The 12,262-nt window shown below is 41.5% G+C and overlaps 1 protein-coding gene across 4 annotated transcripts in view; it reads left to right on the forward strand.

The window, feature by feature from the left end:
- The window catches only part of GALC (galactosylceramidase), a 57,605-nt gene extending 46,553 nt beyond the window's left edge, over window positions 1-11,052 (forward strand). For all 4 annotated transcript variants that reach the window (XM_086319340.1, XM_086319343.1, XM_086319344.1 and 1 more), the window contains 3 exons: window positions 5,600-5,763; window positions 7,152-7,228; window positions 9,208-11,052. In XM_086319340.1, coding sequence (XP_086175466.1) covers window positions 5,600-5,763; window positions 7,152-7,228; window positions 9,208-9,354 — 388 coding nt within the window. In that variant the 3' untranslated portion in view covers window positions 9,355-11,052. The remainder of the gene's footprint in view (window positions 1-5,599; window positions 5,764-7,151; window positions 7,229-9,207) is intronic.
- The last annotated feature ends 1,210 nt before the right edge of the window (window positions 11,053-12,262 follow it).

The following is a 12,262-nucleotide window of genomic DNA, read 5'->3' on the forward strand; positions in this document are numbered from 1 at the left end:
TTTCACTTTTCACTTTCATGCACTGGAGAAGGAAATGGCAACCCACTCCAGTGTTCTTGCCCGGAGAATCCCAGGGACGGGGAAGCCTGGTGGGCTGCCGTCTATGGGGTCGCACAGAGTCGGACACGACTGAAGCGACTTAGCAGCAGCAGCAGACTTTGTGATATGCATGTTGTTTTTAAGCTTTTGTTTTTGCTGGAGAGTTGCTCCGTTGATCTGGTGTTGCCACCTGCTGGACCCATACTTGAATTACACTGTTTTAGCCTTTGTGCAAAATCTGTTTACAAGGTGACAGTAGATGGCAATAGTAAAAAGCAAATCAGCTTTCAGTTGGCTAGTGAATTTAACTAGTATACCTCCACCGTGAGACATAAAATACAAGCATTTCAGGCTTAGTGATAGTAACTATTAATGCGAAGTCACAAAATAGCCATATCTGTAGCCTGGAAATTGGACAGGGAAGGGAAGATAATTTGGAAGAAAGCCTTGAATTCTTTATATGAGGAATGCTGTAGAAAGTCTCTATCCCTTCTGCAGAGCCTTAATCTGTGTTATAAAATGCAGTTCTAGTCACAAGCTCTGATATAAATCTTGAGAAACTTTCAGTTATCCAAAGTTTCTGGAACCATTATAGCACCATGAATAATTATTAGGATAAAGAATTCTTACCTAATTTAGGATGACTTTGGTGGATTATCTTTTTATACAACAGAAATACTGTTTATACCAGCATCTCTGTTCATTTCAGTTCAGTCACTCAATCATGTCCGACTCTCTGCAGCCCAATGGACTGCAGCACTCCAGGCCTCCCTGTCCATCACCAACTCCCGGAGCTTGCTCAAACTCATGTCCATTGAGTCAGTGATGCCATCTAACGATCTCATCCTCTGCCATCCCCTTCTCCTCCCGCCTTCAATCTTTCCCAGCATCAGGGTCTTTTCCAATGAGTCAGTTCTTCACATCAGGTGGCCAAAGTATTGGAATTTCAGCTTCAACATCAGTCCTTCCAATGAACACTCAGGACTGATTTCCTTTAGTATTGACTGGTTTGATCTCCTTGCAGTCCAAGGGACTCTCAAGAGTCTTCTCCAACACCACAGTTCAAAAGCATCAATTATTCTCTGCTCAGCTTTCTTTATAGTCCAGCTCTCATATCCACACATGACTACTGGAAAAACCATAGCTTTGACTGGACGGTCCTTTGTTGGCAAAGTAATGTCTCTGCTTTTTAATATGCCATCTAGGTTGGTCATAGCTTTTTCTCCAAGCAGTGCGTGTCTTTTAACTTCACGGCTGCAGTCACCATCTTTAAGGATTTTGGAGCCCAAGAAAATAAAGTCTCTCTGTGTTTCCATTGTTTCCCCATCTATTTGCCATGAAGTGATGGGACCGGATGCCATGATCTTAGTTTTCTGAATGTTGAGCTTTAAGCTAACTTTTTCACTCTCTTCTTTCACTTTCTCAAGAGGATCTTTAGTTCCTCTTCACTTTCTGCCATAAGGGTGGTGTCATCTGCATATCTGAGGTTATTGATATTTCTCCTGACAATCTTGATTCTAGCTTGTGCTTTATCCAAGCTGGCATTTCATATGATGTACTCTGCATATAAGTTAAATAAGCAGGGTGATAATATACAGCCTTGACGTACTCCTTTCCCAATTTGGAACCAGTCTGTTGTTCTATGTCCAGTTCTAACTGTTGCTTCTTGACCTGCATACAGATTTCTCAGAGAGGCTGGTAAGGTGGTCTGGTATTTCATCTCTTTCAGAATTTTCCACAGTTTGTTGTGATCCACACAGTCAAAGGCTTTGGCATAGTCAATAAAGGAGAAGTAGATGGTTTTCTGGAGCTGTCTTGCTTTCTTGATGATTCAATGGATGTTGGCAATTTAATCTCTGTACTAGACACTTTATCTGGGTGTTCTGGTCATGTCAGTGGGCTTTGTGATTTCCTCTTTTTTTTTTTTTTTTTTTTTAACTAATGGTCTTATTGTAAGACAGGTGACTGAGTTTATTTGTCTAAGGGATGGGCCCTGCTATATTTTGACCACTAGTCTGGAAGCCAGCCTCCATAGATACTTTGTGGGCCAACCCTTATCCCCCATGCATGTGAATATTCTACATGAAGTTCTCTCTGAACCCCAAATGTTTTGTTTCTGGCTGAGAATCTAGAAAGGTTGAGAGAATTTCATTTTAAAAGAGAGATGATTAACCAAAACTCTTTGTAACTTTGAAGGTTTTGCAGTATTTACATAGCAGTACTCAATCTTACTATTGCAGTGGGGAAGGAGGTAGGGAAGGGGGGATGAAGTGAAGTGGGGAGAGAAGGAAAGAGTGACATATTCTGAAAGAAAAAGAATCAGAAAACTGCAGTCATGCTTCTGTCCTTCTTAGCTCTGCCCTCCTCCTGTCGTTTCGCTGCTCAGGAACACACCGAGATCCCCACCTGCTGCCGAACCCAATACACATTTCCGGGCCTGATTCCAAAGCCTTGTAAAATTTGCTCTCATCCTGTTTACTTTGTTTTGTTTCTCATCATCCTATTCTGGGTGCAGGGGAGCCGGAGCTGCTGAGAGATGCATACGCATCCCACGTTCATTTCTGTCCCCGGCCATGATGCTGGTGTATTGCAGGGAGAGGAGGGAGAGGAGGGAGTGGAAGCTGGGTAACACTGAACACTGGTCTGTGCTTCTGATGGCTGCTTTATGCTGAAGGCAGCACCCTGCCTACCGTACAGACTGGGAAACTGAGGCGTCGGGGTAAGATTGTTCAAGATCCCATACTCTTAAATTCAGAACCAGGGCAAGAGGCCAGGTCTGTCCCGTGCTGTAGCCCCTGCTCCTTGGACTTCCTCTCACAGCCTTGTTTTAATCACTGTCTTCTCCCTGAGGGCAGGAACCAGAAAGTTAGAGTGTATTTATAGTGCTATTCCAGTCAATCAGCTCTATGCATGCTGGGTGCCATCAGTTCTTAGGACTGTGTTTAGAACAGAATTTCCCTCACATTTGCTGCTGCTGCTACTGCTAAGTCGCTTCAGTCGTGTCCGACTCTGTGCGACCCCATAGACAGCAGCCCACCAGGCTCCCCCGTCCCTGGGATTCTCCAGGCAAGAATACTGGAGTGGGTTGCCATTTCCTTCTCCAATGCATGAAAGTGAAAGTGAAGTCGCTCAGTTGTGTCCCACTCTTAGCGACCCCATGGACTGTCCATGGATTCTCCAGGCCACAATACTGGAGTGGGTGGCCATTCCCTTCTCCCAGGGACTGAACCCAGGTCTCTCGCCTTGCACGTGGATTCTTTACTAGCTGAGCCACCAGGGAAGCCCTGCTGCTCCTGCTAAGTTGCTTCAGTCATGTCCGGCTCTGTGCGACCCCATAGACAGCAGCCCACCAGGCTCCACCATCTCTGGGATTCTCCAGGCAAGAACACTGGAGTGGGTTGCCATTTCCTTCTCCAATGCAGAAAAGTGAAAGTGAAGTCGTTCAGTCGTATCTGACTCTTAGCGACCCCATGGACTGCAGCCCACCAGGCTCCTCCGTCCAGGGATTTTCCAGTACTGGAGTAGGGTGCCATTTCCTTCTCCCTCACGTTTAGATTTAGTTAAGTGTCAGCGCAGTACTTTGACTATAGAGGGTGGACTTTCCCAAAGCTACTTCAGACTTTCATCTTATTAGTAAGCTTTGGCTGGAATCTGAGGACAATCACAAAATTATCTTTTTCTGAACAGACCTGAACTCTTGAATCCTTTTGATCAAATTTGCTCAATATGTTGGCTGGTTTTTATTTTCTCAGCACTTCTGAGGGGTTATGACTTTGGAAGATGAAGCCAAATTTTTATTCTATTTTATTCATTATCTGTAAAATTGTGTGTAAGTTCTGATGTAAGAATAATTTATTATGGAACGTGATGTAAAAACAGGAAAACATTTGATCTTCTCTCACTCTCGCACTAAATAGAATGAGTTTATGGTGCTGACAGGTTCTGATGAACCAGCACCATGATAATGAGAGGTAGGGGATTTAGAGGTAGGGGAACCAGTCCGGTCCCAGGTGGTCTCGTGCTGGTGGTGATCTGCACAGAGAAGAGCACGCTCTGCAGGGGGAGGACACACAGGAGAGACTGGGCTCTAGTTACTTAGCACTTGATCTTCCCGTAAAGTAGCCCAGCTTTGATTAAATGAGGATTTTCCTGATGGTTGTGTACCTGTTGTAGGTGCTTCTTTTTTATATTTTCCTTTACAAGTAACATTTCCCTGTGCAAAATTCAGTGATGAGAAATGTAAAAACCACATAATTCTAGATCCAGTTTCTCCCCATTTCAAAAAATATATTTCTTGGCATTCTTCATTTTAGATAAATTGCTTGCTTTATTGCTGGCTGTGTGCAAGCTAATTCTTTCCCATTTGCACTTAAAATTTGAGTAGGAGGGGAATTGTTTTCAGAGGTCATGTTGGATTGGGGTGATTGTGGGCTTCTCTGGTGATTCAGCAGTAAAGAATCTGCCTGCCAATGCAAGAGACCTGGGTTTGAGCCCTGGGTCAGGAAGATCCCTTGAGAAGGCAATGGCAACCCACGCCAGTAGTCTTGCCTGGAGAATTCCATGGACAGGGAAGCGTGGTGGGCTGCAGTTCTTGGGGTCACAAAGAGTTGGACACGACTTAGCAGCTAAATAACAACAAATCACTGCAAAAGAAATCTGGTGGCATTTGTGAAAGGAAGCCTGGAGGAGAGCTCATTGATGATGCTCTGTTAGCTCCTGTTTGGCTCAATCTTTCTCCTCCTTTGGTATACTCTGTCAGTCAGCACTGCCAAAACCCGGCTGTTACTGCCTCTTCGTAGGCAGAGATACCCTGTGGGGGAAAATGGTTCTCGGAGTGAGGTTTCTGGACCTGCAGCATCAGTGTCACCTGGCAGTCTGTTAGACACGCAGGTTCAAGGGCCCACCCTATACCTGCTGAGTCAGACCCTGAGAGTGGGGCTGGCAGGTGGAATCAAACACGCCCTCCAGGGTGATTTCCATGGGGCTCAAGTCTGAAAACGCCTGCTATAGAGTCAAGGGAGAGTTGACTCTGACTTGACAGAGAAAATAATTTTAGATCTTTCTTCTGTTGTTTTTAAGTCTTGTTAGGGTTAAATGTAAAAATTAGCTTCAAAGTAACTTTTCCCAGAGGCTCCTAATACGTAGCCTTCACTGCTTCTCTTTGCTGATGTAAATAATAAACGTTTTTGCTCAGACTTAGTGGAAACCTATCTTTTATGTATTCCTAGAAAAAAATGGAATCTTATTATATTCTTAGAGTAAGAAGTTATTTTATTATAGAAATACAGGAAATATATTCTTAGGAAACTTGAAAACAATAAATATTATTTTCCAATGTAAGTCATTTAAAAGAGGCAATGAAATGACTTGACTTTAGTCATGTAAAATTTAAAACCATTATTGGTGAAGATTCTTGAAGCCCATACGTGCTATTAATGTGGACTTAGCGAAACACATCCTTCCCTCAGTTAGAAGTTTGGAAGCATGTGGCTGTGAAGTGAGCCATTGGTGCTGCATTTGAAATGACATAATTAAAAGCACTAACACTTTGGTTCTGCAGGTCCAATCTGACTATAAAATGTGATGTGTACATAGAGACCCCTGAGAAGGGAGGCGTGTTCATTGCTGGAAGAGTCAATAAAGGTGGTATTTTGATTAGAAGTGCCAGGGGGATTTTCTTCTGGATTTTTGCAAATGGAACCTACAGAGTCACAGGCGATCTAGGTAAGTGCATTTTTCTGTAGCACGTGATTTACTATGTGATATGTTGACGTGAGTGTCTGCTTTTTACCTATGGGAGTAGTGAAATACCTCACCATGTTTGAGCATCTAATTGGGAAGAGATTCAACATGTGTAAGCAAACACCAAATGATTCCACATTATAGTGTTAATTAATTAGTACAGAGGCAGCTCAGTGAAAGAGGAAATTGTGCAAAGTCTCTCGGGTATTGTAGCCTTGAGCTAGGCTGTTAGAGTAGGGTGTGGGGGTTAGGAGAGAATACTCAGGAAATTAAAAAAAAAGCAGAAGTATAAGAATGTTGCTGGTGTGCTTATGGAAATATAAAGGGAAGAATTAACTGGCTTAAAATGGAGATACCCTATTTCCTAATTTAGTCAATAACTTGAAAACAGCTTGACTTTATTATTCATCTTAACAGTCTCTGTCTTATGTATAATAGTATTTTATCTAGAGTAGGTACTTAGAATCTGTTCAAGTTGAATTCCATCCACTTCACTTTGGTTTGGGTACACACCACTCTGTTGAAACTAGATCTTATTGGTGACTCTTTCTGATTCAAAGTCTCTTGACTTTCATCCTGCATTAATAAAAAGTCTTGTCTCCTATTGTTTTCCCCCTTTGCTTCTTCCTTAGGTTAAAGGGCTCCAGTGATAAAATAGAAGTTAAAGAGCAAGTGGGTAATAAGGACATTAGAATAGAAATTGCATAATCATAGCATGACTGGTCTGGAAGGTACCTCGCATTTTCCAATCCAAAAGAGAGTGCCAGAGAGGTTAATTGATTTGCTGAAGGTCTCAAAATGAGGTAGTGGAAGAAGTGGAACTAGAGATTTAAATCTCTGTCTTCAGTCCCCACTGCCCTGTGTCTTAAACTGCCCATTGAACATCTCATCCTGAGTTTCTGTCAGGCATTCAAATATAATACATTCAAAAATTGACATTATTTTCTCTCTAATTCTCTAATGCAATTAATATTACCTTGTAGTGAGTTACACTACCTGGAAATCTTATGGTAGTTTTTTGACTGTTCCTGCTTATCTTCTATATTTGGTCCGATCAGGTGTACATACAGACCTGAATATACATGCTAAGGCATCATGTACCCTGCTTGGTTTGTAAGTTTATTTTGCTCATTTTCTTGTGAGCTCATGTATTGTTATTGCTCAGGGTAGGATCTCTGCATGTTGAGTTCCTCAATGAAGGATGTTTTTTTGTTTTAAATCAGTTGTAGATTTAAATCTTGGAAATGTCAATCTTTATTATGACCGACTTTGCTACATATGGATGTACCTAAGAACCCCCAGTGAGTTCTGCGATTCAGTGATTTAGATTTTAAAAATGTGCCAACTAGGATAATCTTTTTGTGTTACAGCTGGATGGATCATATATAGTTTAGGACATGCTGATGTTACAGCAAAAAAATGGTATACACTCACTTTAACTCTGAATGTAAGTATTGCCAATCCCAGTTCCTGGAGGTAAAATGTTCTTTTCTTGTGTCTTTTTTTTTTTTTTTAACATTTTATGTTATCAAATGAGATGGGGAAAGTGTGATAAATAGTGGAAAACAGGCAGAGAACCTGCCGTGATGCCAGCAAACCACTAGTCCTTGGGATGCTAGTGTGGGTCTCGGTTATTTCACCTTTGTGAACCTCTGTCCTTATCTTTAAAATGGAAGTAAGCTCTGTGGGTTGTTTGAGAGTTAGATGATTTTTATTTTTTTTCACTCGACACATTTTTATCAAGAGTCTACTATATGCACTGTTCTAAGTACTAGGGATATAGTAGTGAACTAGACAGGCAAGATTGCTGCTCTCTCGGAGCCTCTGTTCTTCTGGGACAAGAGTTAGTAAGTTTTTCTTTTTTTTTTTTTCTGTAAAGGGCCAAAAAGGAACTATTTTAGGCCTTGAGCGCCCTATGGTGTACTTTGCAGTTCTTCAGCTCTGCTTTTGTAGGGAGAATGGAGCCTTTGACAGTAGGTGGATGAACCGGGGTGGCTGTGTTCCACTGAATTTATAAAAATAGGTGGCTGGGCTGTGCGCCAGAGCTGGCTGACTCCTGCTATAAATAAGCAAATAAAACTGTGAAAGTAAAAATGGGATAATGAGATAAAGTAGCTTCCCTGCCAGATTCTCCAGACAGCGGCCAGGGAAGGCCTCTTGGAGGTGGTGACCGAGCTGAGGTCTGAGTGGAGGGCGCGCTCTGATTGGCCGGGTGGGAGCGGTGGTCAGAGGATGGGGCAGCGGATGCTGGGGGTGGGGCAGGGAGATGAGCTTCTGTGCATAATGGGGTTTGTGTGTGCAAGCCCTGGGTTCAGTGTAATAGTCACCAGTCCCTCAATGGCGGAAGAGGTGCAGCAAGCACTTTCAGAGCTGGAGCTGGATCGCTGTGAGGTGTGCAGTAATGGGAGCGTATGTGGCTCTGCATGTGGAGTTGGGCAACTCAGATTCAGGTCTGAGCATCACTGGTAAATCTGTGATTCTGATTGCTCGTCGCCATGTCTGCAGCCATAAAACACAAGAACTAAATGAAGGCCCTTTCCATTATAAGTGTATGACTCAAGAGCAGATTTTATTTTGACTCCGCCTAGCACTTTGGATCTTTTGCTCTTCACCCTTTTGAAATTAGCTAGTTTTAAATGTGGCCGGAAGGAGTGTGCTGTGAATGTTTGCTCACAAGCAAGCTGTAATAATGGTAAGAGCTGTGTGCCAGGCACTTAGCTAAGTAGGAAGGGCAGCTGTCTGAGAAAGGTGTTATGTTTATCTTTCTCTGTCAGTGACCAGTACATTGTTCCTGTGGATATTTCTCTCTTCTTCCATCCACTCCCCCCGCCCCTCCCAGTCACCAGTTTAAATGCTGGTTACTGTTTTTCTAACATAAGGGTGAGCTTTTGAAATGACCTCAAAGTGATATTCTGTACATGAGGATAAAACAATAAAATGAAGGTTAATTACCCTTCTCCTGGCTGGGCTGATTCTCTTTCATGAAGACCTTAAATAAACATCTTGGCCCCTGCTGAACCGTCTGAAGAGCTGGTAGCTGTAAGCTACAAAGGACATAATTGCAACTACGTGTAAATAAGAAATATGTTTTATTTTAGTGAGCTTTTGTCTACAAATTTATCATGATGTTATGAAAAGTGTTACATTCCAGCAGATTTTACAGCATTTTGGGGGAGTACAGGAAATATTGAGGATTTTGTGTCTTGGGAACTGTTTATATAAATAGATGAGAATTTCCTTTGAGAAAATTTCCCCTGCATTTCAAACTGCTCAAAGTTGTGGGATCATATTGCCTTGATGAGTCTTTCGTGAGAAGAATATTTGCTATATATTTGCTACACTAAATAGGTGGCCCTTCTATGGAGCAGCAGGCTTCAGAGGACCATTTTCCCATGTGTCTAAGGGGTGTGTCTCTCTCCATTCCAGGGTCGTTTCTCCTCCGGCAAGCTGAATGGCAAGACCCTCTGGAAGAACATCTCTGTGAACTTCCCAGAAAACGGCTGGGCCGCGATTGGGACTCATTCCTTTGAATTTGCACAGTTTGACAACTTCCGTGTGGAAGCCTCACACTAATCCACAGAGGGCCATGGGACACTCTGCATTGTCCTTCTTTTTGGGTTTGATTCAGAGCCAATTCTCGTTTTGATGATCAACATAGGAGCCTTTCAGAGGCGAAAAATAATGAAGAGGAAATGAGGAGAAAAATATATTTTTGCTGATCCTCCTGAAGATTATTTTAGAACTAATTCCAAGGGGAAACAGATGACGCTTTAACATGACCTGATGTGTCCCATACATAGGACATGAAGTACGCGGGTCCCATCCTTGGGAGTGGTTAGGGTGTTGAGACCCTGACGCCTTGGGTTAATGCCGAGGTAGCTTTCGCCATCTTACTTGCCCGTGCAGATGGCCTGGGCTCGCTCGGACGGCGATGTGTCTGTTCACACTGACTGCGTGTCCTCATCGTGGGCTGCGCCGCCCTCATAGGAAGCTGAAGACCCTGGAGGTACTGCTGTGCGGGAACCACTCCAACATGTTACACCTGCACTCTGAAAGTACTTTTTTCTTTTCCTTTTTAAAGTGATATATTTTTGAATTATGATGAGTGAGATGATTTGAAAAATAGCTCATTAGTAACTACCTCTAAAGATATTTCTACAGTAATAAATGTGCGCAGATTAATTGGGTTACCTGCATTTTTTTTTTTTTTTTCTTTTGGGTCCAGCTTTTAGTCTTGTGACCCTTACAACTCTGTGAACGTTTTCCCAGGTGGCTGGAAGGAGGAAGAAAGCTCCCTGGCATGTAGCCAGTGCTGTGAGTGGGTCCAAAGGTAAAATTGTAGCACATTTTTTGTTTCATTTCACTGTGCCTTTCTGGTCTGACTTCTCTCCTGGCACTGGTGACAAACTAAAGTGACTAATGAATACTTCCACCTCCTTGTGCTGGGAGATAGGTGACCACCTACCTTTTGCTGGTGTGTAGAACTGGAGCATCCTCTAATATGTTGTTGTGGTTAGAAGTATTTATTTAACTGAAGTACAAATATGTTTAAGTGTAGGTGAGAATGTTTCTCATGCATTATAATTTATATCTAATCATTAGTGTACCCCCTTGAAGCAAATCAGTTATTCATGTGGATAAAACAAATTTTTTTTATAATGAAGGTTTAAAAGTTCATTGAACTAATTCTACAGTTTTTGAATTTATAATGATTTAATGTAGGCGAAACCAACATGAAGTTTTGTATTACCATTAGAGACAAGAAACTAAATTTTAGAATAAACCCGGTTACAGAGGAAAATTTTTAAATTAAAACCAGTCTAAGTGATTTCCAGTTTAGGTCACTACATATTTTTAAAAATTAACTTTATTGAGGTGTAATTTACATATAGTAAAATGTTTGCATTTTAAATGTACAGTTCAATGAATCTTGGTAAATGGATAAACCAAGATATCAAACTGTTTTGTCACTCCAGAAAGTTCTCTCTTATACCTATGCAGTCATTTACCCTCACCCCACCCTGATCCTAGGCAATCATTGATCTGATTTCTGTCACTGTTGATAAATTTTCTTTGTTCCAAAACATTATAAAAACGGTATCATACACTTTGTACTCTTTTATGAATGATTTCTTTTACTTATCATGAAGTTTTTGACATTTGTTTATGTGCTATGTATATCAGTGATTTGCCCCATTGAAGGGGTATACCACAATTTGTCCCCCCAGTTTTAGAATTACGAATAAAATTGTTATGAACATTCGAGTACAAGCTTTTGTATGGACATATGTTTTCATTTTTTCTGGGTAAATGCCAAGAAGTGAAATTGCTAGATCCTATTGGGAAGTGTGTGTTCAACTTTATAAGAAACTATCAAACATTTCCAAGTTAATTGTATGATTTTATACTCCCATTAGAAATGTTTGAGAATTTCAGTTGCTCTACATTCTTGTCAGTGCTTCCTATTATTATTATTTTTAATTTTAACCCTTTCTTGTGACTCTGTAGTAGGTTCATTAGCTGCTGCTGCTAAGTCGCTTCAGTCGTGTCCGACTCTGCGATCCCATAGACGGCAGCCCACCAGGCTCCCCCGTCCCTGGGATTCTCCAGGCAAGAACACTGGAGTGGGTTGCCATTTCCTTCTCCAATGCATGAAGTGAAAAGTGAAAGTGAAGTCGCTCAGTCGTGTCCGACTCTTAGCGACCCCATGGACTGCAGCCCACCAGGCTCCTCCATCCATGGGATTTTCCAGGCAAAGTGCTGGAGTGGGGTGCCATTGCCTTCTCCAATTCATTAGTTGCTACGCATCTTTTCAAGGGCTTATTTCCCTTTCATATATTCTCATGCAGTGTTTGTTCAAATCTTTTGCTCATTTAACAAATACGGCTCCTTGCCTTATTGTTGAGTTGTAAGAGGTCGCTATACATTTCAGGTGCAGTTGTTTTCTAAACTCAGATGTGTATTTTGTAGATTTTCTCCAAGTCTATATCTTCTGAAAAGTAAAAAATTTGAATTTGGAAGTCCAATTTGTCATTTTTTCCTCTTATGATAGGTGTGTTTTTGGTGTCTGAAGATATATTTGTTTGGCCCAAGTTAACAAGGATGTTTTCTTTGTCTTCTAGAATCTTAGTGTATTTCTGTATTCAGATCTGTGATCCCCTGTGCATTACTTTTTGTTCATGAAAAGAGATGAGGATTGAAGTTCATATTCTTCCTGTATGAATATTCAGTTTCTCCAGCATCATTTGTTAAAGACTTCCTTTGTCAAAAATCAATTTACCATACATGTGTACAACCAATAATAGACTCTCTATTCTGGTCTACTGATATGTCTGTCTGTCTTTAGGCAAATACCACATTCTCTTCATTAGCAAACACCCTTTCCAACAACACAGATGACTCTACACATGAACATCACCAAATGGTCAATACCGAAATCATATTGGTTATATTCTTTGCAGCTGAAGATGGAGAAGCTCTA

Source organism: Bos grunniens, chromosome 10, assembly GCF_055505025.1.
Source record: "Bos grunniens cultivar Pamir isolate PY7600 chromosome 10, Bosgru_T2T1.0, whole genome shotgun sequence".
Lineage (NCBI taxonomy): Eukaryota > Metazoa > Chordata > Mammalia > Artiodactyla > Bovidae > Bos > Bos grunniens.